General features: G+C 37.5%; 1 protein-coding gene across 2 annotated transcripts in view; it reads left to right on the top strand.

The window, feature by feature from the left end:
• CLYBL (citramalyl-CoA lyase) overlaps window positions 1-26,388 on the top strand; it is a 260,497-nt gene extending 234,109 nt beyond the window's left edge. Inside the window, exons 5-8 of one of the 2 annotated variants that reach the window (XM_075918756.2) lie at window positions 808-901; window positions 2,296-2,463; window positions 7,657-7,781; window positions 25,739-26,388. In XM_075918756.2, coding sequence (XP_075774871.1) covers window positions 808-901; window positions 2,296-2,463; window positions 7,657-7,781; window positions 25,739-25,834 — 483 coding nt within the window. In that variant the 3' untranslated portion in view covers window positions 25,835-26,388. Of the gene's footprint in view, window positions 1-807; window positions 929-2,295; window positions 2,464-7,656; window positions 7,782-25,738 lie in introns of both variants that reach the window. The other variant, XM_075918755.2, reaches the window with a different exon arrangement.
• The last annotated feature ends 743 nt before the right edge of the window (window positions 26,389-27,131 follow it).

Here is a 27,131-nt window from a genome sequence, read left to right as displayed (position 1 = left end):
ATATACTACTAGTACTACTAATTTCTTATCTCACCAGCTCTCCCATATGGATGCCCAGTAGTACAATTTGTAATTACATCTGTCTCTCTAGGCATACCGTATGTTTCAAGACTATTAATATCAAAATCTTTTTTTATAAAATAGTAATAATGTTGACATGTATTTTTTTATATATAATACCTTTAAATGCTGCTTGTTTTTACATTAATACACCTCTGCACTACTTGTTGCATTTTTGATTTTGCATACCTATCTCTTAGTTGTATTTGACAGTATTAAAGATTTTAAATTCTCCAGTAAAGAATTCTTCCAGTAAGGAATCCACAACACGTTGAAACCTCCAACTATTATTTATTTAATAAAAGAGATTCTGGTCTTTGTTTCTGATGCAAAATTATTACATGCCAAAGCATAAACTCTTGAGGTAAAGTACATGTGCTTATTTTGGACAGTATTTAATAAGTACTTAGTTTACTGTAATTACATACATTTCTGAAGTGCCAATCACAGTAGTATCCATGGCATTGTGGTAAGCTCATTCATATTTGAAGGGGAAAAAAAGGGTAAGAAATCCAGAATTGTATGCTGTAGCTACCGTATATATGTTCATATGTAGACATATTGTTTTAGATTTTGCTCTGCATCATTTTAAGATATTCTGTGCAGTTTAGTAGTGACAGTATTTTGTTTAGTTTGAGCTATTTTAGCTGAAAGAGTTCAAAATTTTGATAATAAAATGAGTTGGTACAATATGTTTCTGTCATCCCTGCATTCCAGGAGAAATTAATGTTGTGTTCTTATTTGAAGGCAGTCTGTGAAGAAACATTAAGAATAGGATCCCAAGTTGGCCTTCATTTGGATGCAGTAGTCTTTGGAGGAGAAGATTTTCGTGCCAGCATAGGTTCTGACTTGTTTATTTATTTAAAATGTATGACATTTGTAGTTGAGAATATCAATGGTATTTTAACCACTTGTCCTGACTGCACTCTAAAGAACTCTAAACATATGATTCTGCACATACTTATATTGGTACATTTTCCCACTTTTCTGCATAAGTTTTATTAATGTAAATTATGTCATTGAAATTTTGAAATCCAGAGTTTGATAAAACTGTGATTTACAAAACACCGGCTTTTTCCTATTCTTCTTGTTACAACTGTAGCTAAAATTTAAAAACCTGTTGAATAATTAAGCTTATTTTAAACTGTAATATTTATATGACCATCAATCTGTATATTCTCCCAAAAAACATATTTCAAGACAAATTTTCATGTCTGTTTTTAACATGGTTTACACTGAAGTGTATTTTGATATTACTCACAATACTTCCTTATTATGTTTAATAAATGTACTATAAATACTTTCTACATCAAAACAGTCATATCGCCTCATAGACTTGTGTTAAACTGGTACCTCCAAAGCCAGAAATATTTCAAAATTCCTTTTGTAAATTATTTACTAAACAGAGACATTATCTGCTAAAAGACTTTTTAATCTGATTGAGGTATGCACTGCTTAAAAACAACAAGTACAATTGAGAAGGATCAAAGTCATAATGAAATGTGTACATTTTCTAATGTAACAATTAACAACAAATTATTTATACAAATTGAGCATCCGTATCTGAACAGTGACCCTAAGGAAAAGAGAACAGATTTTTATTTTTTCACACCAAGATTCTCATGAGAATGTTTTTATCTGATAAACTGAACTCATGAAATCTTGTGAATGCTTTTGTCCCTCTCAAAAGTCATCCCATAATTTTTCAAATTTTCCCATCCAAATATTAAAGTTTAAATATTTTTCTAAGAACATCATTTATGGCAACAATCACAAACAAGGAAAGTGCAATTCTGTTCTCAGTGTGAGTTTTTAACCATTTTGTTAGACATAGTATGTCCATCTGTGTAATGCTTCTCTTGGTGTAACGCTTTTCAGTGCCATTACAATAAGTAATAGAAGCAAATAATTACTGAAGATGGAATCCTGCAGCCCTTGCTCAGCCAACACTTCCATTGTCCTCAGTCTCAGGATCTATGATTTGAACTAAATCATACCTTACATTTCTGAAGCTAATACACAAAGAAAATATTGTTTCTGGAAAAGTTTAATATTTGCTCAACTAAACTATGTAAGTGATTTCTGTACAACACTTGGTCAGGATACCTTTGTATCCCTCAATTTTTTTCTTTTAAAAAATGATATAAATGAAAACTCAAAGACATTTTCTATTGAAAAGTTTGAAATGAGATTTTAAAAACAAAGTTAATTTTTTTGTGTTCATTATTTTCTTAGGTGCTACAAATAGTAAAGATACTCATGATATTTTATACGCCAGGCAAAAAGTTATTGTCACAGCAAAGGCTTTCGACCTACAAGCTATAGACATTGTTTATATTGATTTCCGAGATGAAGATGGGCTCCGTAGACAGTCAAGAGAGGGGGCGCTAATGGGTTTCACTGGTATGGTTATCTAACAGTGTATTAAAAAAATTATGTATTTTCCTCAATATATATAGGTGCATTTTATGTCACTAAACCTGCAAACTAGTTTCTGTTCACAGATCCTTTGTTGATCAGTCAGTAATATTAAAAGCACGCCCAATTACTTATGCTTTTAAAATTGCAGACAAAAAAAATCAGGCTGCAAAATCATAGGCTGCTTTTTCAAAATCATATCAAATATATCACTACTTGTGTAAAGGAAGCCTTAGTATAAGATGTACCGTGTGTGGTTCCTCCTGACAGTTCAAATGAGAGGTGATATTGTGACTGTGATGAACAGTTTAAAATTTGTATTACTTTACTGTCTTTTTAAATGTATTTATTTATTTATTGTTAGGGAGTAGATCAACCCCCCAATATGCTAATTAGTATAGGGAAGTTATTGTCATGTTGTTTTCTTTTATTTGATTTTCCATATTCTGGCTCCCCTCCCAGTAAGCGCTTATGCACCTGGTGACACCTACAGGTACTGGCAGACTGCAAGGCCAACAGGCTCCTTTGCAACAGAGTCCTGTAACACTGATGGTAATTGGTATTTCACATCACTCACTATCACCAATGACACATTGCAAGAACCAAAAGACGGTGCTTTTGCAATAGAAATGTACCATTTCCTATACATTATAAAATTCTAAGAAATTAGTACTAACACTTTAAATTATTTCTTTCAAAAATTATAATTCAGATTAGACTCAAGACAGTTGCATATTTATTAGCTATTCATTATTGAAAGAATATATCCTGAAGTAATGATATAACAAGAGATGACACTTTTCAAAGTAAAAGTAATGGCACATGATACTTCAAAGCACTTTCATTATCTGAACAAAACTATCAAATGAAAATTAAAGTTAGTCTGAATGGTTCACACTTTGCTATTAAAAACAACACAGGATGCCTGAACAAGAGCTTTGTGTAAACTCAAAAGCTTGTCTCTCTCAGCAAGAGAAGTTGGTATAATAAAAATATTATTTCACCCACCCTGTCTCTCATTAAATTAATAGTAACTCTGGACTCTCTTCATCACAGACTCTGCCTGTTCTCTGTTGAACTTTTGTACTTGCAAAATCTGAATCTTGATTCAGAGGCAAAATTGTTACTGTACCAATGTGATGGAACATATTAATGTCCCTGTGGACTTTAAAGGCCCAATCCTATTCCTGCTGAAGTCAATAGGAATATGACAAAGCTCTTTGATTTCACCATCCGCTGATGGTTAAGACACCTAGGCCAACATTTTCTAATTTATTTAGGAATAAATAAAACAACCTAATTTGTAAAGGTATTGAGCATCTGCAGCTCTTGTTAAAGTCCATTTGAGTTGTGGGTGCTAAGTAGCTTTGAAAATTAGGCCATTTTATTTAGGTGCATAAATTAGAAAATTTTGGTCTTCACTAACCTTCTGATATTTGGGATCTGACAGAACGTGTATAGGAAGTCATCTGATATCAGTATGGTGGGGTTTTGGAGAAGTAACAGTGGAGCTACAAATTATTTAAAAATACGAAGTTGAAAGATTCAGATATGATGTTAGTAAAAAGTGGATATTTGACAATTTAGGGTGCCAAAGGAAGTTAATTCCTAACTGATAATGGAGGGTCTTTGGCCTTCCTAAATTAGACTTAAAGATCTGCAGAAGAGGCAGAACTCATTAACTTGAACTCATAGCCTTTGTTTTTACATATGTCTCTCCATGGCTAGAACCAGGAAATCTTGAAAATGCAATGTCTCATCATATAATCTGATAAACAGTCCAGTCAGATGTGAAGTCATAAACCATGAACTTCCACTGGGCAGAAAGCTGTGGATTGCTTTTGCTTAAAGACCCCCTTATTTCATACAGCTGTCTAGTAGCATGATAATAATATCTTGATGTTCTTATGTTAATACAAGATCTGATTACTTATTTCTCATGTATTTTAAAATCTTTTGGGTCAAGTCCTGCTAGTTTTATTCACAACTAATGCCACTGAAAACAACAGGTGTGACTAAAATGGGGTAAAGAGTTCAAGCAGCTAAAGAAATGGTTAATAATTAATCAGCAGGATACACAGAAAATAGATACTCTGAGGGCCAAATTCACTCTTCCTAAATTAATGCAACTCCAGAATACTTCAACAAAGTACTTACATAGGCTTGCAATAAATGTTAATCCTTTAAGTAATCAAAATATGTTTCTTGAAGTTTAAATAGTGTACACATCTCAGAAACATCTTCAGCATCTGTGGAAGTAAGCTGAAGCTCACAAAAGCTTATGCTTTAATACCCTAATAATTATTTTAGTCTTTAAAATGCCACCAGACTCCTTGTTGTTTTTCCAGAAATATATAGTTACTCAATATAAAATGATATTTCTATTTATTTAAATGCTTATATGAGCATCACCACTATAAGAGCTAAATTTTCTTCTAATTTTCCTTTAAATTAGGCATTGTAATCAGCCTATTGTTTCTGCAATAAATGTGCATGCATGTACTGGATGTTTTCAATCATCATTTAACCACTGTAAATTTTTAAAATACAGGATTACTTTTACAGCAGCATATGTTTTATAGTGCCATAAAATATGGACTTTAAATCAATGTGTTGTCTATATAAATGGTCATCAGTTTTAGGAATCTTTATATCAAAAAATAAGTAAACCTTAGAATAAAGCTTTAACAGCTGACTTACTCATTATAACTACTCCAGTGCTACATGCTGAGAAGCTAGATATAAATATGAAACACTATAGGTTTTCCTCTCTTTTTGCAGTCTTTTGTAGAAGACAAAAATGACACCATCATATAGTTACCTAAAGACTTGACAGGTATTGATTTAAAGCACGATATATCAAGTGGTACTGTAAAAAGGATTTCATGGTCATAAATTTTAATGTCTTCCAATTTTGCACCCTCTCAGTAACTTGTCAATAACAACAGTTCAGTTTAAAATATTTGCTTTATTCCTGCATGGCATTAAACTCTATTATACAGTTGTTTGGATACATAAGATGTGACAAAAGGCAACTCAGGCCATAAATCAAATGTTACATTATATTTTCTATAATCTGTTTGCCAATGGCACACTGGCACAAATAGTGGATTTTTACTATTAATACATTTTTAAAAACTAATTTTAATAAAGAAATGCAGTTGCCTTTTTAAAATAATGTATACAGGTATTTTTATTTGTATTGTATCAAAAGTCTTCGTTATAATGTTACGTACATAATTAAAATATTTTTCCTGGAAATTAAGCTTTGTAGACTTTACTATGAATTATGTACAGAACCTTCAATTTCAAAATTACCAGTTTAACTATTAAAAATAAAGCAAATTAAAACCAATAACAATAATAAAATAATATAATAATAATTTTACTCTAACTACACAAGTAAATACTTTAGCAAAAGAAGTGTTCTGGTTTTTGCATTCTTTTCAACAAAACAGTTCTTAAAAATACTTAAAAGTTTTAAACTATTTTAAATTATTTTTTCTATAGTAGATTGGAGTATCAGAATCTCCTAATGGATAGCCATTAGGATTACAAATAAAGACTTGTGTAACAGGAAATAAAATAAAATTGAGTTCTGTGGCAAATTCTTCTAAGAAATGTGATAATCTGAACAATTCTAACTTGTTTATAAAAATGTGGTGGACTAAACTGGCTCACAAATTTATTTTTATGTACCACTAAATTTTATGATTCTGTTGCATATGTTTGCTAATAATTTTTTCTAGTTGCTAAATTAATTAAAAGTGTATGATTCATTTCCATAGTAATATATATTAATTATTATATGAAATAATTTATTTATATACAATGTAGCCAGCTTTTAGTTTAAATGGGAATTTTTAAAAATACTTTTCTACTTAAAAAAAACCACAAGTTAGAGCCCAGTACCACAAACCTTTACTTACATGTGCCCTGATCTTCCACTGAGATCCACTAGCATGGACCTCTGCACTCATACAGAGTCCCATTGGATCAGTAAGGTACCAGATGGTGCAGGGGTCTGCACTAGCAGATTCTGACACAGGGTTGGGGCCATGAATAGTCTTAATTCACACAGGTAGGCTGACTGAGCAGCCTTTACTCACGTGAGAGATTCCAATCTTGAGTGGTTCTGGGAATATGAGTAATATGGGACCACTTCTAGAAGAAGGACTATTAATTTGAATAAGGGTTTGCAGGATCAGGCCTCTAATTTGTAGCTATTTTATTCGATATAAAGGAAAATTAATATCTCCTCCATGGACATTTAAGTAAAGAGGGATATTACAATACCATTTATTTATAATTAACATTTCAAAATTAATTGAAATAAAAAAAATGCAAAATCACACCCCATGTGAAAATTCCTTTTAAAAAAATTAAGAATGTAAAATACTATTTTAAAAATGTAAAACAAACAATATAGGCATTGTATAAGCATATATAGTATAGGTTAAAATTGAATACCTCACTCAGTAATCAAAAGTGAAAATCTTTACTAAAATTATGAGACAACATTTAATTTTTTGTACACACACACATATACAAAAAAGGATAAAAAGATGCCTATCTAAGCCTCTATGTACCTTTTAAGTTCATTAATATAATAAAAAGAAAAGTATTATTATACAACAGCAACCGCTAACGAATCATTATGGGAATGGGGATTCTGAATATTTTTTATTGCTAAACAATTTATTGTAATGTAGGGATTAATACTTTTGTAGAATTAAAAAAGCTATCAATGAAATATGGTTTTTTTTGTTGTTTAAATATTATTTTCAGGTTGTTTAATTTTTCAAAAAAACAGTAATTGTGGGTTTCTGATGCTATTTTTGTATAGCTACAAAGATATGTTATACTTAAATTGTTATTGACAATATTTGCCCAGCCCTTACACCTGTAATGACAAAAGGAAGATATATGGATTGAAATGGATGAGGGGAAAATGTATTTTTGATTTGTAACGAATATAACTTCTGCTATAGATATATTTGTTCATACAGTATTTAGCTAAGGGTTGTTGTTCAGTTTAATAATAATAGAAATCTAGTCAAATAAGTAGTTATTTAACATAAAGTTTGTGAGGCATTTAAGAGCCTCAAGTGGTTGGAACATTTTGCTGAACATCTGCTTGCTGATGCATGATTCCAGTGTTATTAATCTTCTTTGTAGGTAAGCAGGTGATTCACCCTAACCAAATTGCTGTTGTCCAGGAACAGTTCTCTCCAAGCCCTGAAAAAATAAAGTGGGCACAAGAATTGATTTCTGCTTTTGAAGACCATCAGCAATTAGGAAAGGTAAATATTTTGTTAATACCACATATAGAATACCAATCAGAATAATATTTAAATTTGAGTCTCAGAGGGGTAGCTGTGTTAGTTTGCAACTTTAAAAATGAGTAGTCCTGTGGCACCTTTTTGTTAGTCTGTAAAGTGCTACAGGGCTATTTAAATTTGAGAAAATTTGAAGCATGTAGTGGGGAGTGTTTGTTTTTATTTAAAAAACATACAGTAACATATGGTTTTATTAGCAAAATGTATGCCATGATAGCATACAGATAGAATATTTATAATAAATATGGACCTCAAATACATTTACAGATATATTTTCTGTCTTCCCCTGCATGTCTTAACTTTTATCCTTTAAATAAAATTATTTGCTGCTTAGGGAATTTCTTAAAATCATTTCATAGAAATCATGATGTTATTGTCAGATAAAAATAATTTGCAATTAAAGGACAGGTAGCTTGAAAGTAAAAATACATCCTGCTTGGCTTGGTATTTACTTGTGGGAAGAAATAAATAGTTTTGAAATTCTTTATTTAAAAAAAACTTTAAAATCTCTTTAGTTATAGGGGTCTGATTCTGCAACTGCTTACACATGTGAATAAAGTTACTTATGTGCATAACTGTTCGCTAAATGTGGCTCTTAATAATTAAAAGTGGGAACATTTTCTGTGTATTTGTAGCAATTTTTGGACTTGAGATTTGGATAGAGTGGAAAGCAAATTAACACTAGAATATGATTGTTCCTAATTTAGTGCATCATTGAGTCTCACGTTTCCTGCTCTGTGGGTTTCTGCTATGTAAATATTGCGGTGGTGATGCACAATCTGTCTCCACTTTGTGCCAGTAATACTTAAATTAGGGGTCGCCTGAAGGAAGATTTTATGCTAGTTGCAGCATTGTCAGTTAATTATCTTAAAGGTTATTTGCTATAATCCAGTTTGCCTCTTTTTGAAAGAAAAAAGTTGCAGTTAAGTACGTTTGTCTAAGTTACAGCCAAACCCAAGAACTGTGAAAAAAGCCAGGGGAGTTTTGATGTCCAAAATAGTTAATTGAACACAAACTGAACTGCTTGTTGTATATTTGTGCAAAATGTAAGTGCAAAAAAATCTTTATTACTTTACTTTGCACTTAAATAATATTATAATAATAAGCAAAACATCTTCTGTAGTAAAGTTGAATATACAAGAATCTCTACAGATATACACTTTTTACTGGTGGAGTATAAATGTTCCCAGAAAATTCCTTTATGATATATGGAAATACATTGGAAGTTATATATTCCCCTTTTGTACTCATTTCTAATGCAATAAAGATTGCATATTAGAAATTCTAGAAAGGTGATAGCAGATTTGTGATTTATTTATGCCTACATTTAAGAATAAAGCTATTACAAGGTAACTGTTATTGGTCTGCCCTTCACTATCTATGACATAGAGATATTACTGACATTATGGTATTTGGGTGCCAGTCTTCATAATTGTTTCATTATATTATATTTCTTTGTGCTTATGTCTATGCTTACTGTAAGTAATGTAAAGAGAGATTTTTTTATGCATGATTTTTAAATTTTTTTATATATACACACTATGTCTCTTACAAATGCATTGTGCTGGTCATATGCAATGCCAGTGGTGATGTTTTCCAGGGAAACAATAAGCAAATAAATAATAAATATTCAAATGACAGACTCAGCAGAATATTTATGTTTGCAGCTTCTACATCATGAGCCCATATTAATTTAGTGTCAAAACCCTATCAAAAGAGTACACCTGTAATTTACAAAATTAGTAGCATAAAATAACAAAAAAAACCTTACAATAAAGGCACTTAAAGCGCCTGAATTATGAAAACGTTACTATTCTAATTTGTTTTTAAAGTGTACTTTTAATGGTAGTTTGCCTACAAAATGCTGGTTTCTTGATTAGATCAGTGCTTTATGAAAGTTTTATTGTAACAATAACAAGCGCTTTTTAACTAGGTTAGAAGCTTATATAACTCTTTGGCAAATATAGATTTGCTTCTTTACTAAACAGTTTATATATTTTTTTATATTTTGCATCTAAGAGCTATCAAAAAACATGGGTAGACATGTTATTTTGTAGCCTAGCTGGAATTCTTTACATTTAAATACTACTAGGTTTTCATAACAAAAAAATGGTGAATAAATTGCTGTGTACTGTGTTTCCTGCAAACTTCTTAACTGAGTTTTTATTGCTATATTACAAATGTGTCGCCAAGAAAAGCCTGAACAATCTGATTACTTAATTTTTCCAAAGCAGAGGTGTCTCACAGGAGGGATCTCATGCTGCGTGTCCTAGAGAGATGTTAAAATTACAATAATAATTCTTCCCATCCCATCTTGTAAGAAATATTCCATATATTGCTTTTAGAAATCCTAATGTGCAGATAGTGAAACACCGCTCCTGCTTTTCCTTTTTCTTTTATTAAATTAGAACTTGCATGTCAGTAGGTCCAAAAATATAGCTTTGGTTCATACTGTTCAGTCTTGCATGTTTTTTTATGTTATTAATCAAGACTGAAAGCCTGGAAAAAATAAATGCAAGGGATTTGAGTGGATAGCTTGCTCTCAGATAAATTATTGGTCTTCAACCTCTAGGATCACAGTTTGTTGTTAATTGGTTTCAAAGTTTGATGCCCTTAGTCAACAGTAGTTTGCATTAAAATACAATAATCAGCTCTCATAATTTATCACAGTTTGACAGATACAATAGTCATAGTAATTTTTATTTGAGAAAAGCTAAAATCAGACTACTCTATCTTGGAAACAAAAATGCTTTGACATAGTGGTCCCTCCATGTGAGAACAGAGGTTAGCAAGAATTAGTATATCAGGTGGACTCTAGGATATTTTAGACACTCTTGTAGTCCCCTAGGAGAAAAAAAAAATCTGCTACCCCAATTTATTAGGAATAACAATTATGGGCATGGTCCTGTTTGCACTCAGATCAACTTTAACTTTTTAATAGTAGCTGTACACATTGTGTTTATCATTCCCTTTTTTTGTTGCCTATGCCTAGCTCCCAATGATAAACACAATGTATACAGCACGGATCCAAAAACTGACCACCATCTTGTATATTGTTTGTATTTATTGTTTGTACATTGTTGAGCTAAATTAGCATTCTTTGTAAAGAGCTTTGAGATTTGCAGATGAAAAGAGCTATAGGAAAGCAAAATATTGTTATAATACAGCTTCAGTAATTTTTCAGTGAGAAGTGCATTGTAAAATTGATATGATGTATGATTCTTAAGACTAAATTCAAGTGCAACCCCCATGAAAGTCTAAAAATGGCATAAAATAGATATTAGTTATAGATTGGATTCAAGAAGCAAGATTGTATATCTTGCACTTCAGTGGCATTCGGTAGGCCAAATGCTGTTCTCACTCTGGTTTAAATCTGGAGTAGTTGCACTGCACTGTACAGTGATACAAATCTAAATTAAATTAGGGCAGAAACTGAACCAGCTGGCATATAAAATGAATAACTCACACTCCAAAAAAGTAGGCTGAAGGTAGCTGGAAAACCTATTTAATAGGATGTGAGAAAAAAACAGCTCTTCTTTTAATATAACTACATTACACTTTATCATTTGTCCTCATTTTCTCAGACAAAATGCATCTTACTCCACTATTAGATGACTCATAAATTTGATCCAATATACTTTAAAAACCATAGAAGCTTTTGTTGTTTATTTATAATACAAATAGCATATGATTTTAAAATATATTCAGACTGTGTATTCTTGTGCAATTGGAATTGAAAATATTACATTAGATGCAATATAATTTCAGTAAGGGTTTTTAGCAGCTGTCTGAGTTGTATCTGATACGAAAGCAAAAATGACAAAAGGAGTGAAAAAGGATAAAAGTCCAGTTAAGCTATTACATAAATAATAAGTCATAAATAGTTTAAAGGAACCTGATTGGTCAATCAGGAAAAAAAAACTTAACATTACCTCAAAAGTCATATGTAAATTATGTGTAATTTAAAATTAAGATTAATAATTCACAATTCAAAGCTATAACTTTGAGTGCTTTCGACACCAAAGGGCCAAACTGAAAGAGTGAGAAAGAGAGCGCACACCATGTATGTATAATACTCTTAGCAGGCCTTTGGCATCTGAATGATATGTGAACTCAAGTGATTAGGCAAACTATGCAGTAGCTTTTATGGTCCTTCCTGGAATCCTTTTATTTACACAGTATCTGGTCTGCAAGGGAATTGCTTACAATGGCCCTGTCATAACAGTCTTTGTTTAGAAAAGTCTGAACCAAGCTACTGTATCTGCATGCTAGGACTTATATTTGGGAATGATCCAACTACCCTTGAGGTCAGTGAATGTCTTTCCCCTGACTGCAGCGGGGGTGGATCCAGCATACAGTAAAGATTCTGTCTACAGAATTTGGCTCCCACGTAGCTGTTGTTCAGGAAGAGGGCTGCTTCGCACCTGTGCCAATTGTATGTGTGTGTGTCTAGTTGTGAGGCACTCGTCCCCAAGCTCTTCCTTCATTTTACGCTTGTCTTAAAACAATATAGCACTACCTAACCTGATGGGAAGGACTATTCCATCTCCCCAAGAGGTGGTAGTGAGGTCTCCCATTAACCTAGTACTATCTACACTGGAGGTCGGGTCAGATTAACTGCATTGCTCACGGATGTTGATTTTTTTCTCATAAAATCTAGTCCATAAACTAGCATGTCTTATGCAGACATGTTTATTCAGAAAAGAGATCAAAGAAGTGTGCGATAGTACAGCGGGTGGATTTCCTCCTACAGAAAAGACTATGTGGGGGAAATCATGAACCTCTGTATTGTAGGCACTGAAATCAGATGGACACATTAGCTTGTTATTCCTGCATATGCTGACTCCCAGCTGATACTTCCCATTCTGAGCACAGTTGTGCCAGTGGGCATAGGCATGAGGCAGAAAGGTTCTTCACCTGCTTTGTAGTTCAAGCCTGCAGAAGCTCATGGGAGTGTCACGAGCTTGTACTCATGATTTGTTTGCTCCCTCCCACCCAACCAGGCCCTTTGTGGATATTGATCCTTTTTCCACTGATGCCCTGGGGCACAAGGAGGTTAATACAAACTGCAGCCTAGGCCCATACATCTAAACTGCAGTTAAATAGCCTCTTAGCGCAAGTCAGCTGGCACGGGCTAGTCGCAGGTGTTTTAATTACATTGTAGACATACCTAATGCCAGTTTAAAGGATCCTTTGGGTAAGAAAAGGTAGTCTATCTTCTGCAAGGTTCTAACTGAGTGCCTCACTCTTTCTAGCATCTTTGTATTCTGTATATCTTACGCATCCGGTTAGTTATTTAATGGCTGCTAGTTCCTGCCTACCCTGACAGGGATTAAAAAAAGAAACTGCCTAAGAATCCTGGATAGATTTGAGTAGGGAGGAGGGATTTCATTTGTAAATACTCTCCTGGGAAGAGAGGAACAGTAAACTTCATCCTGTTATAGCCAGGGCCATCTCAGGCGTCCACATACACATCCTCAGCTAGTCCTTAGTGATTTACTAAGCTGTAGAGACGCACCAATAAAAAAGGGGGAGTGGACCATGTCCTAGCTTGTCCTGATAACTTCTCTCTTTGAAAAAAGGTTTTTGGAAGAAAACAGGAGTTCAACTCTGCCTGACCTGTCAGGTACAAATGTAATCTTCCAGTGTTGACTTCTTTGAAAATCAGCCTAAATCCTCTTCTGCAGGAAAAAGTCATCTGTTTGTTGTAAGGAGGTTCCCTGACAAGCATAAACATATGTTCTAGATTTTGGAAAAACCTATACCTGGAAGTAAACCCAAACCATTCTCCTGAGCTCCTAAGCATAGGAGCAGAGGTTTCAAACAGTCAACTTTTTCCCTCCGTGAACTTTGCCTAAGGATTTGTACTTACTGAAAGTGGAATGTTATCTTTTTGAATTCCTGGGTCTTTTTCCATAGTCTTGTGGGGTCCTCTTAATATCCTCCTACTTTTTCCCCTTCCCAGAACAGTCATCTCCCCTTCCTTTCTCCCAGATCAGAAGACTTTTTTCTGTAAACTGCGTAACAGTTTGGTGCATTGAAAACATGTTCCCAGACCCAGACAAACAGGTTTTGATGGATTTATTCCATCTTCCTTGTAGCTTCAGAAAAGGAGATATCAGACCTTATTTTTATTTTAGGATTTGAAAGTGAGTGAATCATAAGACTTAGAAGATAAAACTGGAATGTTTTAGCTAGCAATGGATCAGAATATTTCCTAAACTTGATGTCTGCTTACACATCACTTTCTTTCCTTCCCATCAGAAGTACAAGAGATTTGCATTGGTTAGCTGCTATTTCCAGTTCAGCACCGCTCCATTAAGTCTGCTTTAGAGTGTTCACAGTCAGCCCTCCACTGAAAGGATCTTGCATAATTACTCATTTCAATAACAGATTCATAGAATCATAGAATACTAGGACTGGAAGGGACCTTGAGAGGTCATCGAGTCCAGCCCCCTGCCCTCTTGGCAGGACCAAATACTGTCTAGACCATCCCTGATAGACATTTATCTAACTTACCATATTTTCCGGCGTATAGGGCGACTGGGCGTATAAGACGACCCCCTATCTTTTTAATTAAAAGATAGGGTTTCATCTTATACCCCAGCGCCCCTCCGCCTCCTTTGCTCCCGGTGTCCCTGGTCTGCTGGAGATGGTCCCCAGCAGACCAGAGGCACCGGGAGCAAAGCCGCCAGGAGCGCCTGGGCTGCCCCCCCCCTCCGCCGGAGCTCCTCCGCGGCTTTGAAAGCCTCGGGGGAAGCCGGCGGGGGGCATCCCAGGCGCGCATGGGCTGCCCCGCTGACGGCTTCCCCCGAGGCTTTCAAAGCCGCGGAGGGGCTCCGGCGGCGGGGCATCCGGCGTACAAGATGACCCCCGATTTTTGGGGGATGTTTTTTAACTTCAGAGGTCGTCTTGTACGCCGGAATATACGGTACTCTTAAATATCTCCAGAGATGGAGATTCCACAACCTCCCTGGGATTCAAGTGTTTGACTACCCTGACAGTTAGGAACTTTTTCCTAATGTCCAACCTAAACCTCCTTTGCTGCTGTTTAAGCCCATTGCTTCTTGTTCTATCCCCAGAGGCCAAGATGAACAAGTTTTCTCCCTCCTCCTTATGACACCCTTTTAGATATCTGAAAATGGCTATCATGTCCCCCCTCAATCTTCTCTTTTCTAAACTAAACAAGCCCAATTCCTTCAGCCTTCCCTCATAGGTCATGTTCTCTAGACCTTTAATCATTCTTGTTGCTCTTCTCTGGACCCTCTCCAATTTCTCCACATCTTTCTTGAAATGCGATGCCCAGAACTGGCCTAATCAGCACAGAGTAGAGTGGACGAATTGCTTCTTTCTTTCTTTCTTTCTTTCTTTCTTTCTTTCTTTCTTTCTTTCTTTCTTTCTTTCTTTCTTTCTTTCTTTCTTTCTTTCTTTCTTTCTTTCTTTCTTTCAACACTCCTATTAATGCATCCCAGAATCATATACCCGTGGACAACAAATTGCAGTACTATATGCTCCCCCTGAGACAGCATTTTATGGAACTTTCCTCTGGCTTGCAATTTTCTCTTCTTCTATACATTGGAGGATCCTAAAGAAAACTGAAGGTCACACAACTACTTTCATCTTAGTCACCTTGATCTGGCCAAAGTGATCTTGGGGTGCATAGTTTATCTAAGGCTCTTTCTATCCTTATCTAAGACCTTACTCATCAGGACCCAGTAAGGCCCCATACCTAGGTCCCCTAAGTCACATGATCTGATTCATAGTAGGACCTTCCTGAACAGGTTGAGATCATGGTGGCCCAGCCCATGTTGCACACACATACAAAGAATAATTATCTTGCTTTCTATTAGGTGTGGGCACTTTTTTCCATGTGGTACATGACAATTTTTTCCCAACTAGACAGGACAGATTCAGGTTTGTTTTTCCACAGATTTCTGTCAGTGATCTAGCCCCTAGATCTATTGGATTGAAGTCTTTGCACAAAGTACCTTAGAGAAGAGACAAAAGAGAGCATCAAATCCAGGGACTATTACCCAGAGTTCATCTGCTAATCAGTGATCAAGACAGTACATAATGGAAAAGACTCTCTCAAGAAGCTGGTTCAGTTCACAAAACACAATTTAGGACTTTGATGATCAATAGAAACAACTTGAATTTCATTTGTGACCATTTAGAAAGCCAGTACAATATTTGGAGTTGCTGTGTAATATGATTGCTACAACTTAGGAAAGCAGATCCCATGTTCTATACCTGTTGTAGCTTGAGAGTGGTCTTCAGTAGTGTCCCTCAGATCAAGAACATTATAGCAATCCAGATGGATGGTCATAAAGGCTAGATGGACAATCATTAAAAGATCAAATGCAGATGAAAAAAGAACTTCTGCCCACCCCAGGGATCAGGGAGTATTCCTGAACTGCAAATCTTATTAACAAAGCATGAACAAACTCCTTTAGTATTGGGGCAGTCACTGTCCCACGTACCTCCAAACAATTAGCACTCTATGTTATCTGGATTGGCTTTAGTCCCAAATCACATTCTTCCAAGACTCAATCTCTGTCTCAATTAGGCACAAGGAAATAAAATGGCATACCGTCTGGGTTAAATGAAAGATACACAGAGCTACAAGTCTTCTACATACTGATAATCTTGCCCAGATTGTTTCATTATCTTATCCAGTGGTACATGTAGAAGAAGAGAGTAGAGAGAATAAAACCCCTTAGAACACGGCATGCTGTATGAGAGGTCTCAGCACGCATGAGCAATTGTACGCCATCACCTTCTGGGATCTTTCTGGGGGAAAAAACAGGAATGGAACCACTTGACCGTCTCTGTCATAGTCTAGTCAACAAAACATTACGGTCAATTACATCCAAGATTGCTGGCATATTTAAAGGAGTCAGCATGAATACCTGACTTTTGTCCATGACTGAGGAAGGTTACAGAGTCCATTGGAGTCTCTGTACCATACCTCAGTTGATAGTTCAAGGAAACGTGAAGACTCCAGATTATTAAGAACTGTCTTGCACTATCTTCTCAATAACTTTATAAAAACAGAATTTAGAGGCCAGGAATAATTAACTAGATTAAAATCCAAGATAGGACTTCTTGAGCAGTGGTCTAATGAAGACTTGTTTAATGGAAGGTGGCATTTTACCATCCTCCTTAAGGTAAGCATTGATTACCAAACCCAGGGGAGAAATGGTGCCAATTCACAGTTATATTCCAAAATAGCTCTAGGATCTCAAGAAGCAAAATCAATTGAAACTGAACAAAGGAGAATTTTTGTCCTCTCCAGTTACAGCCTTGCTCTCAACAGAAGGGCAATCCACTCTGCAGTCAAACTCACCTTCAAAAAATTAGTGTGGTTTTGATAGTAAGCCATTTTTATGATGTTTTCATGAGGTGGAAATCTGAATTTACCAAGCTATTTACCAAACAGAAGTAATCCACAGTGTGAAACTTCTTAGATGCTATTGTAGTAGAGAAGAAAAACTTCTCTTCCCCAAGAGCATGAGACTAAAGTTTTCTTTCAGGAAATCTTTTAATCTTGGAATGCAGTGGACCGACACTGGATCTCTTTATGCTGCTCCTTACATTTCATGTGTCACAAGTTAAGGAAAACTTTGAGGATCCCATATAAGGGCAGAATATCCAGAAGCTACTATACGAGTGTTCAAGAACAACAGACCATCATAGTGTACCATTTGACTGGAAGTAGAATGGCTTTCCAATTGTACATTATTCTTTTTTAGAAAACACTGATATCAGCTCAGGTCTATGTTTCCAAGAATGGTATAATGAAATGGGTCCTCTGTCCTAATGAGCACAATCATAACCCAAACTGAAGTGTTGTACAGTTTAGCCCTGACCTCTGATGGCCACTCCACTATGTCTTGATAGAGAATTCCATTAGTTTTCCCTAACATGTAATTTAAATTTCCCCCCTGCTGCATAAATCTTGTTCCTTTTGGTTTTACAGCAAGTAGTGAGAATAATTGCTTTCTGTCCTCTTCATAATATTCCTCTGCCTATTCATAGTCTGTAACATGTGTGTCTACTGCAGCAGCAGCCGGGGCCCTTTGCTCTTTAAATCGTTGCTGGAGTCCCAGGCCGCATGCTATAGGCAGTGCTGAAGACCTGGTGGAGAGAGGCTAGCCCCAGCCCCGCCTCTCACTTTCTGCCTAAGGCCCCACCTTTTCCAAGAGCACAGAGCTATGCTGCCCCACCCAGCCCAAGAGCCCGGCAAGTTTGTTGGCACTTTTGCTGACCATTCTTTTTGTTTACAGCCTTATTTGCCAAACTTTATCATTTTTGTTGGTCTCCTCTGAGAACTTGTTACAATTAAGGAATTAAAAAATTCCTTTCAAGCTTTGTTTCCTCTTGCTATCTCCTGTGTGTACCCTGCACTCCACCCTCCAACTCTCTTTGGGATAATGCTGAATACCAAGTAGATTCTCTAATATCCTATTCGCCGCTGCACACTTGACACATAAATGACTGGTTTTTTTTAATGTTTATAGACTGTTTGTTTGTAAAACACTTTATCTATTTGAGAGAAAATAAAATTTCAGTATAAATTCCTTGAGTCCAAATTTTGGCCCAATTTACAAGAGTGGGAAGGGGCACATAAGCCCTTTAACCCTGGCTATTCACCATGCAGTTTAGGAACGCTGCTCTGGGGTATAACGATATGAGGAGGGGAAAATGCCTGCTTTGCAGGCATGAGTTGTGGAGCTTCCCAGGAGACTGAATTGCCACCTAAATAATCTCCCTGTTCCCACCCACACAGCCCTGTATGTTTTGATTACCTTGTCCACTCTTCCCCCCTTTACAGCTAGAGCTGCAGAAGACTTAACAATTATGTCAACTTCTATAAAGCTCCAGTAGGCAGGGAGAGGGGAGTACCAAGTAGGCTCCTTCTCTCTCCATCTGAGTTATAGTCCTGTCAGCAAAGCAGATGTCTTTGGGACATGTAGGGCCATGGTGCAGTCTTTCTCCAGGCATTAGTTTGTTAGGGACAAACCACAACACCACATGAGTGACAGCAAGGAAGACCTGCCTATACTCTGCCTTCCTGACATTCCCCAATGCCTAAATGCCACATATGGCACTCCAGGGTATGTCTGCACAGCAGGGCCAAAGTTGAATTAAGCTACGCAACTCCAGCTATGTCAATTGCATAGCTGAAGTTGAAATAACTTAATTCAGCTTTTGGTGCTGTCTACACAGCAGGAAGTCAAAGAAAGAACACACTTCCTCTGACTTCCCTTACTCCTCATGAAATGAGGGCACCATGAGTCAAAGTAAAAAGTTCTCCAGCTTAACATTATTTCAAAATAAAGCTTGTAGTGTAGATGCGCACTGTGTTATTTCGGAATAATGTGTGTTATTCCAAAATAATTCTGCTGTGTAGACATACTCTCAGCTGAGCAGAGTCAGAGTCTCCACCTTTGGGAAGGAGAACACATAGTAGCCCTTCCCCAAGATCTGCTTTCACAGCTCGTCAGCCGAAGCAAGATGAAGGACTCCTGCAGCTTTGACATGGGAAAAGCTCTTGGGTGCACCAGGTCCTGTTCTTCGTAACACTGCACCTTTAGCTTATTACTCTAAAATGTTTTTACTCTAATGAGCGGGATTTTTGTAATGAAAATGGAATATATGCAGTATTGTTTGACATAGACATAATAAAGGAAAGTCAAGCAGGTCACATGACCCTGCCTAAAATTTGTAGACAACCACATTTCTGCGACTTCTGGCCGCAAGACTTTGGGGTAATCCTGTAAAATACACCCATATTTAAATACTCTGGAACAGATATTTGTTTCTAATGTACCAATCATAGTGTTTTCATAGGATCATCATTTCATGATTATTCATAATCTGACCTTGGCAGAATGAGTATGAGCCTCCTTTTTTGTTTTGTTTTCTTTTCTTCTTGTTACATTCCTTGCCCCATTCCAGTCTAAGATTGAGGAGAAATACTCTGGGGACTCATTCCCTGAAGTTTTAGGCACTCTCTGCTTAAATATCACTTCGGCTCAAAGAGTCACATCGACTCTCCAAAAGTAAGGCTTGGATAACCAGGAAATCCTGAATTGGCTCCCAGGTTATAGAGCAGGAAGAACAGAGGAAAAAGAGACCAAGGAGTGGGAGTGAGCCATGGAACTGAGACATTTTGCTTCAAGCCCAATCCACAGAGATGTGAAGTATCCCCAAATACTGTACATAGAAGTCAATGAGAATTATGGAAGCCCAGCACTTTGCAGCTGGCTCTCACCACTTCAAAGGACCAGGACTTTAATGAGCCTAGCTAAAGTGCTTGAATGGAGAGTTGGTGGTGTTCTGTGGTTGGCAGAAAAGTAGCACAACACGAGCCAGTTCTGACCCAGACACGAGATTCCCAGCTTGCCAGCTGAAAAATCCCATGTCAGACCTTCCAGAGTTGTTGCTTCCCTAGCTCCACACCTAAAAGGCTTTGGAGCTGACCAGGGCTGGCCTTACCATGAGGCGAACTGAGGCAGCCGCCTCAGGTGCCGGACTGGGGTGTGGGCACCACTAGGACCCCGAGCGAGGGGGCATAGGGGCATCTTTTGAGCTCCCCACCTCAGGTGTCAAAATGTTGTGGGCTGGCTAAACTCTTCTCCACACTGCATATAGACTTTTCCAAGTGGGCCCAGAAAAGTGGTGATGTGAGCACATCTAGTACAGGTGCAGCCAATCAGCAAATAGAAAGTATTGGATCAGGCATGTGTTGGGTATAGTGCCAAAAGAACACTACCTGTGATGTGACATTTTCCAATACATAAAAGGAAAGTATAACATCACCGGTTTTAATTCTTGCATCAATAAGGACATGGCAGTAAATTTCAGAGAGGGAAGCTGAACATTATAGTGCATTTCCAATGGAAAACTGTATATGAAAATGAGGAAATGTATAAACAGACCAAGGGAGAACAATAAAAACTATGAAGTTTGCACAAGTATAAAAGCAGAAAAGCTGCCAACCTTGTGAAAGCAGGCAAAAAATGTCTGTTTGCTGCTCAGAAATAGGGAAAAAGAGAAAGAGAATGATTTCCCTCCTGAAAGAAAACAAGAGCCTTTCTCTTCCACACTGGAACTGAAATGGCGTTTGCCATGTATGCAGTTGGGCTCACTTTTTAGGCCCTAGTTTCTGTGATCTTGTGGCGAGTCCAAGGTTCCTGTTGTGACATGTACAGGAATTCTGAACAAATATTGGGTGAGATTGTGGCTGACTCTTGCCTAGCTGTTCAGGAGGAGGAAGGAGCCAGAAATCACTTTGGGTATGTCTACACAGCAGCATTATTTCAGAATAGCTGACATTATTCCGAAATAACATAGTCCACATCTACACTGCAAGCCTTTATTTCAACTCACGGTATCCTTCATTTCATGAGGCGTAAGGGAAGTCAGAGGAAGTGTGTTCTTCCTTCGACTTCCTGCTGTGTTGACAGCGCCAAAAGTCAAGTTAAGCTATTTTGGCTTAAGCTATGCAATTGATGTAGCTGAAGTTGCGTAGCTTAATTCGACTTTTGCCCTGCTGTGTAGACGTACCCTTTGTCCTTCTTAGTGCAAGGACCACCAACAGTTACAATCATTGCATTCAGGGACATGTTAAAACATGCAGTCTATCCTTTGTATGTTGCATTGCAATCCTTTCAGGCTACATATAGACTGCAGGCTTCTTTCAGAAGAAGCTTCTCTGAAAGAGAGCTTCTGAAAATACTACATCCGAAAGAGACAAAACAATGGATGCTAAAACAATGGATGCTATCTTCCATGTAAGCTGTGATTACTATGGGCCGAGTGGCCACCAGGGCACCTGTGCTTTTTCCTCCTTCCTCTTCTTGCAAAAGAATTCTCCCTCTTTCCCATACACACACATCTTTTTCTGAAAGAGCTCTTTCGGAAAAAGGCTTCTTCCTCGTAGAAAGAGGTTTACCAATGTCAGAAAAGCCCTTCTGTTCTTTAAATTTTCTTTCAAAAGAATGTGACTGCAGTGTCGATGTAATTGAAGTTTTTCCGAAAAAAAACTCTGTACTGTAGACATACCCTCTGGCTAAGGAACTTTTGTTATTCTTCTATATATCTCCACATACATCAGGGAAGGGATAGCAGTAGTAAACCTGCCAAATATAGCTGTGGTTCTGTCCCTAACAACGTGCAAGAGATATACAGGTATGAATTTTATAAGGGCCTTGTTCTCTCTGATCAGTTTTACCCAGTGTAACTCTTACTATCTTCACAGGTGTGAGAATTTTTTAAGATTATATTCACTAAATATGAAACACATGAAATCTCCAGAGGAAGTCACTATATGGCTTGAGTTCCTTGTGCCTAGAGCTGGCATCTCATCTGTGTGAATTGCTTAAACAGAACTATACATTGTAAACTAACAGTTTTAAGACTCCCAGTGGCACACTCATTCCTGAAAAAGGTTTGGTTGTAACCCATTATACAACTATAACCACTACTATATGTCCCTTTAAGGGTACATCTACACTGCACAGCTATTTTGGGATACCTCTGGTATCCTGAAATAGCTACCCCACATCTACACAAGCTGTCCATTATTTAAAAACATTTTTTGAAATAACGGAATGCTATTTCACCATCCTGGTAAACCTCGTTGCATGAGAGATAAGGGATGGCTCCAAATAGGGTGTCATTTCGAAATTTGGCACTGTGTAAATGTGCCACATTTCAAAATAAGCTATTTTGAAATAGTTTTGAACTTAGATATGCAATTTGTGTAGTGTGAATTGCATATTTTATTTCAAGTTTAGGCTGCTGTGTAGATGCACCCTAAGATGGTATGGCTTCCATCCCATCATAGCCCCCACATCTTACCAGCTAAGGATTTGCTCCCTAATTTCAGAAGATCCTGTTATCTGTCCCAGCAAGTCTGTGACCTTGTTGCTTCTGACATCATGTCTCCCATGCCCCGATGCGTCCATAATTTGAGTGTAGGGGTAGCTTAGCAGAATATTGCTGAGCCTTACAATGGAAAGGGTATGTCAATCACTGGGCAAGAAGAAAGGATCCCATTGCATGGTGGTGGCAAAGGAGGGGATGTAAAGGTCTGAAGCCCAGGGTTACAGGAAAGGATAGGGCTGAGGCTTAGGGTAAGAGAGAGTAAGAGACTAGGGGATTCTATCAGAGGAATGCAGACAAAGAAAGGAAAATGGGGAAAGGAGAAAATTCTAAGAGACATTTACAATGACTCTCTAAACATAAAAGGTTTACCCAGCTCTATCACCAAGTGACCTTTTAGAATCTTTTTGATAAAAATTATAAACTTATCTCCGTGAGATACTGGAAAAAGACTGAATGGCTTATGATGCTGATTCTGTGGAGGGTTTGGAACATACTGGAGAGCATGTGCAATCTGAAGCCCCACTTGTTACCAATCATTTAAGGATATTCCAGTTCTTGCTAAAATGAGATTAAGAATTGCATCCTAATAAAGCATTTTAACGACTTAGAAAACTAAGTAAAAGGCTGGAAATATGAGCTTATTGGGAATGCTTGCCAGTAAGAAGATTCACATCTGGAACTAAACAAATCCCTAGTTTAACTTCACTCAGGTCAATGGCATTTATAAAAGAAATCTTGTTATCTTTATCTTAATGTCAAGGGAAATAAAAGGATTTTTTTTAAAAAAGGGAAATTCCATCAAGTGAAATTAGAAAGGAGAATTTAGGGTAATACCATAATTACTGGTATTGCGAGTCTACAGAAAACTGGAGGTGGAAAGAGCTACTGTGAATAGAATATATTCAAATTAGTTGCTTTTTTTCTGGATTTTAGCTCACTATTCCAAATTAGCAGGAAGGTGGAAATAATAACAAAAATCCTGCTAACTTGCTTTGTCTATTTTTTAAAAATGTCAGAAGTGCCTTTGACAGATGAGGATTCCTGCAATATCACTTGGGGCTGTCTTACTGCAAAGCTTTTCAGCTTCTGAATCCTATTTCTTCAACACAAAATGTTAAAGTTTACTATTGGGTTTAATAAAAGGAAAAGGAAACTAAAACATCTGGGCTGTGTCTACACTGGCATGAATTTCCGGAACTGCTTAAAACGGAATACTATTCCGTTTTCAGTTTTTCTGGAAAAGGAGCGTCTACATTGGCAGGCTGCTTTTCCGGAAAAGCCCTTTTTCCGGAAAAGCGTCTGTGGCCAATGTAGACGCGCTTTTCCGGAAAAAAGCCCCAATCGCTATTTTCACGATCAGGGCTTTTTTCCGGAAAAGACTACTGGGCTGTCTACACTGGCCCTTTTCCGGAACAGTGTTCCGGAATAAGGACTTATGCCCGTGCGGGAGCAGAATAGTTTTTCTGGAATAGCGGCTGATTTTGTACAGTAGAGCATCATTGCTTTTCCGGAAATTCAAGGGCCAGTGTAGACAGCTTGCAGCTTATTCCGGAAAAGCGGCTGATTTTCCGGAATAAGTGGCCCAGTGTAGACACAGCCCCAAAGTTGGGGGCTTAGGTTTGGGGCTCTTTAACACCAGATGTTTCTTACAGTTGAGATGTAACTACAGCTTGTGCATCTCATATTAACACTTGTAAGTGTGTTACATGAGCAAAGTACTGATAATGAGAAGTGACTCAAAAATCGGCTCAAGAGTCTTGGATAGTCACTGTTCAGACACTCTTGGTCAATCCTGTATAGAACATAGTCTGGTAAATTCTCCACAACAGGCACAACAGTCATATACAACATGGTCTTCCCTGTTAGAAATCCATTTTCTGAACAATGACATAATCTGCTAGTCATTGGGAACCAGCGCAGCTGAGGAAAGGAGCAGTGCCAGCAGCTCTGGAACAGCAGCATAAGGCCCTGCACACAAACCATCCTACCTGCTACAGAGTTCTGTCTAGATATTTCCCCAAAAAAGTCTAGGGACCGAGCCCTCTATTTCAGTTTCCCCACTGTAACGGATAATAAGAAGAATGGCCATACTGGGTCAGACCAATGGTCTATCCAACTCAGTACAGTATTCAGTCTTCTGACAGTGGCCAATACCAGATGCCCCAGAAGGAGGGATCAGAACAGGTAATCCTCACGTGATCCCTCCCCTGTCACCCACCTCCAGAGAAACAGAGGCTAGGGACAACATTCCTACCCATCCTGGCCATTCCTACCCATCCACCCATTGATGGACCTAACCTCCATGAATCTGTCTAGCTCTTTTTTGAACCCTGTTAAAGTTCTAGCCTTCACCAACGAATTCCGCAGGTTGACTGTGCACTGAGGAAAGAAAAACTTCCTTTGTTTGTTTGCTTCCCCATACTTGTAGCTAGCTCTGAGTTCTGCCAATGGAAGAATGTTGTACTTGGGCACAGTATTACTATCTTGCACTTTGTGAAATGTTAAGTGAAGGGGGCTAAGTGCTGGTATCTGCAGGGAAAGAATTACTAGTATGATGCTACAGTCAGCTAGAAATCATCTACCATGAAGGGTTGCTGAATGTAGACTAAGACCTGTAGCTATTACAGCTCACTTGTGCGTGATGAGTGAGGATGGTCCAATCTGATTTATAAAATGGGCCCGATTTTGTGCTGTAAGGTAGACTCCTTGTACCAGCCTACCAGTTATTTTAGAGCTAGTAAGGTTTTTCAGATTGGAAGCTAAATACATAAGATCTTTCCTGCCCAGAGCGAGGAAATGATGGTTTCATTAAATTTCTCCACCACCCCTTCCCCCCCCCCCTTTTTTTAAATAATTTGCCTGTTAAAGTTTGCCTGGCTCTTTCTGAAGTTATTCAGCACTAATCAGTTTGATTCATATGGGATCTAATGTCTCTGCTTTGATAGATGGGTGTTAAAACAAACAAAAACAAAATAACTTGTGATTTCGAAGGTTCTTTCAGGAAGTTTATATTTTCTGTTTTCCAGGGAGCCTTTACTTTCCATGGGAGTATGATAGACATGCCGTTACTGAAGCAGGCACAGAACATTGTGACGCTTGCTGCAGCTATCCAGAAAAAATGATCTGTTAAATGAAGTTCTTACCATGTGAGCAGAGAAGCAGTTTTAATGAAGGACTGTACTACTTTGGGGAAAATGAAAAGACATCACATTTAAGCAGAAGTCCATTTACATTTCTGCAGATCTGACATAATTTTTCTTGCCAAACTTGCTCATTACCACAATTATGTCTGATTTAAATTCCTGCTTGCTCCCGTGCAGCCCACGTGCTCCTCCTCTTACATCCTGGAGTGAAGTCATATTGCTGGGGATATGACATCACAACAATTATTATAATAACCACAGGGATTATGACTTCACTGGAGGACAGCTGTGATGACAATAACTCTTCTAAAATAACTAATGAAACAGAAAAATCAGGTCAAATACTTTGGTTTTGTCGGTGTTTCCCCCTTGTCCTATGATATTTGCTATAGTGTAGAAGTCCTTTTTCGAAGGGCAAATTCTTCTATAATTACTAAACAGTTGAGATTGTTGTTATGAAACTCATTTTCCCATGTGGGCTTTTTTCTTTGCCATAAATGTACAACTGTCATTAAAAAGTGAATGTGCCATAATGCGAGACTCTTGACTTCTTTTTTTTTAAGTGGCTGGTATTCAACCCCTTCCCTCCTGCAACCCTAAAGGCCCTGGTTGGACGGCAATAAACTTGTAAAGTTTCGAAGACACAATGCAGCAGAACTTGTGCATATGGTCTCGAGTCAGATTTGCATCACATTAGAGATACGGCTACAGGTCATGTGGGCCGTGTGGTTAACGGGCTTAGCAAAGCTGTTTTGAAGAGGTTAACCCAGCTTGTAGTAAGGGTAAATAAACATAACAACCAGCCATTGTTCTCTATTCAGCATGTACTCTTATATCGAAGGCTAAAGGGTATTGAAGCCGCAGAGGATCAACTTGTGGTTGCCAGAGGACTCCAATGAAGTTTGAAACACCAACAATCAGAGATTTTGTTTCTGTTCCTCATTAAATCATGAGCTTTTGTGTTCAGACTATGAACGACTGTTCTTTAAGAAATTACCAGAATGGGAAGTTTTAAACTATGCACCACCCTTTTCATGACCTACATAGCAGCGTTGCCGCTGCGCGCAGACACACACCGCGGGGAAGGCTGGTCTGTGTATTTAAATCTGTGTAAATAGAAAACAGTTGTTTTTAGTTTCATTTTTCACCGCCCCCATCGCCCCTTCGCTGCTGGAGCGGGCGGGCACCGGCCCGTTGGCTTTTGTTGGTTTGTTTTTTGTCTCCACTGGGAACACGTCTCGGTGCCGGGCGGGTGTGAGGCGAGAGCCTCGGGGCG

This window comes from Pelodiscus sinensis, chromosome 1 (assembly GCF_052426305.1).
Source record: "Pelodiscus sinensis isolate ZL-2025 chromosome 1, ASM5242630v1, whole genome shotgun sequence".
Classification (NCBI taxonomy): domain Eukaryota; kingdom Metazoa; phylum Chordata; order Testudines; family Trionychidae; genus Pelodiscus; species Pelodiscus sinensis.
The sequence above is the reverse complement of the archived record's forward strand: the minus strand, read 5'-3'. Positions and strand labels throughout refer to the sequence as shown.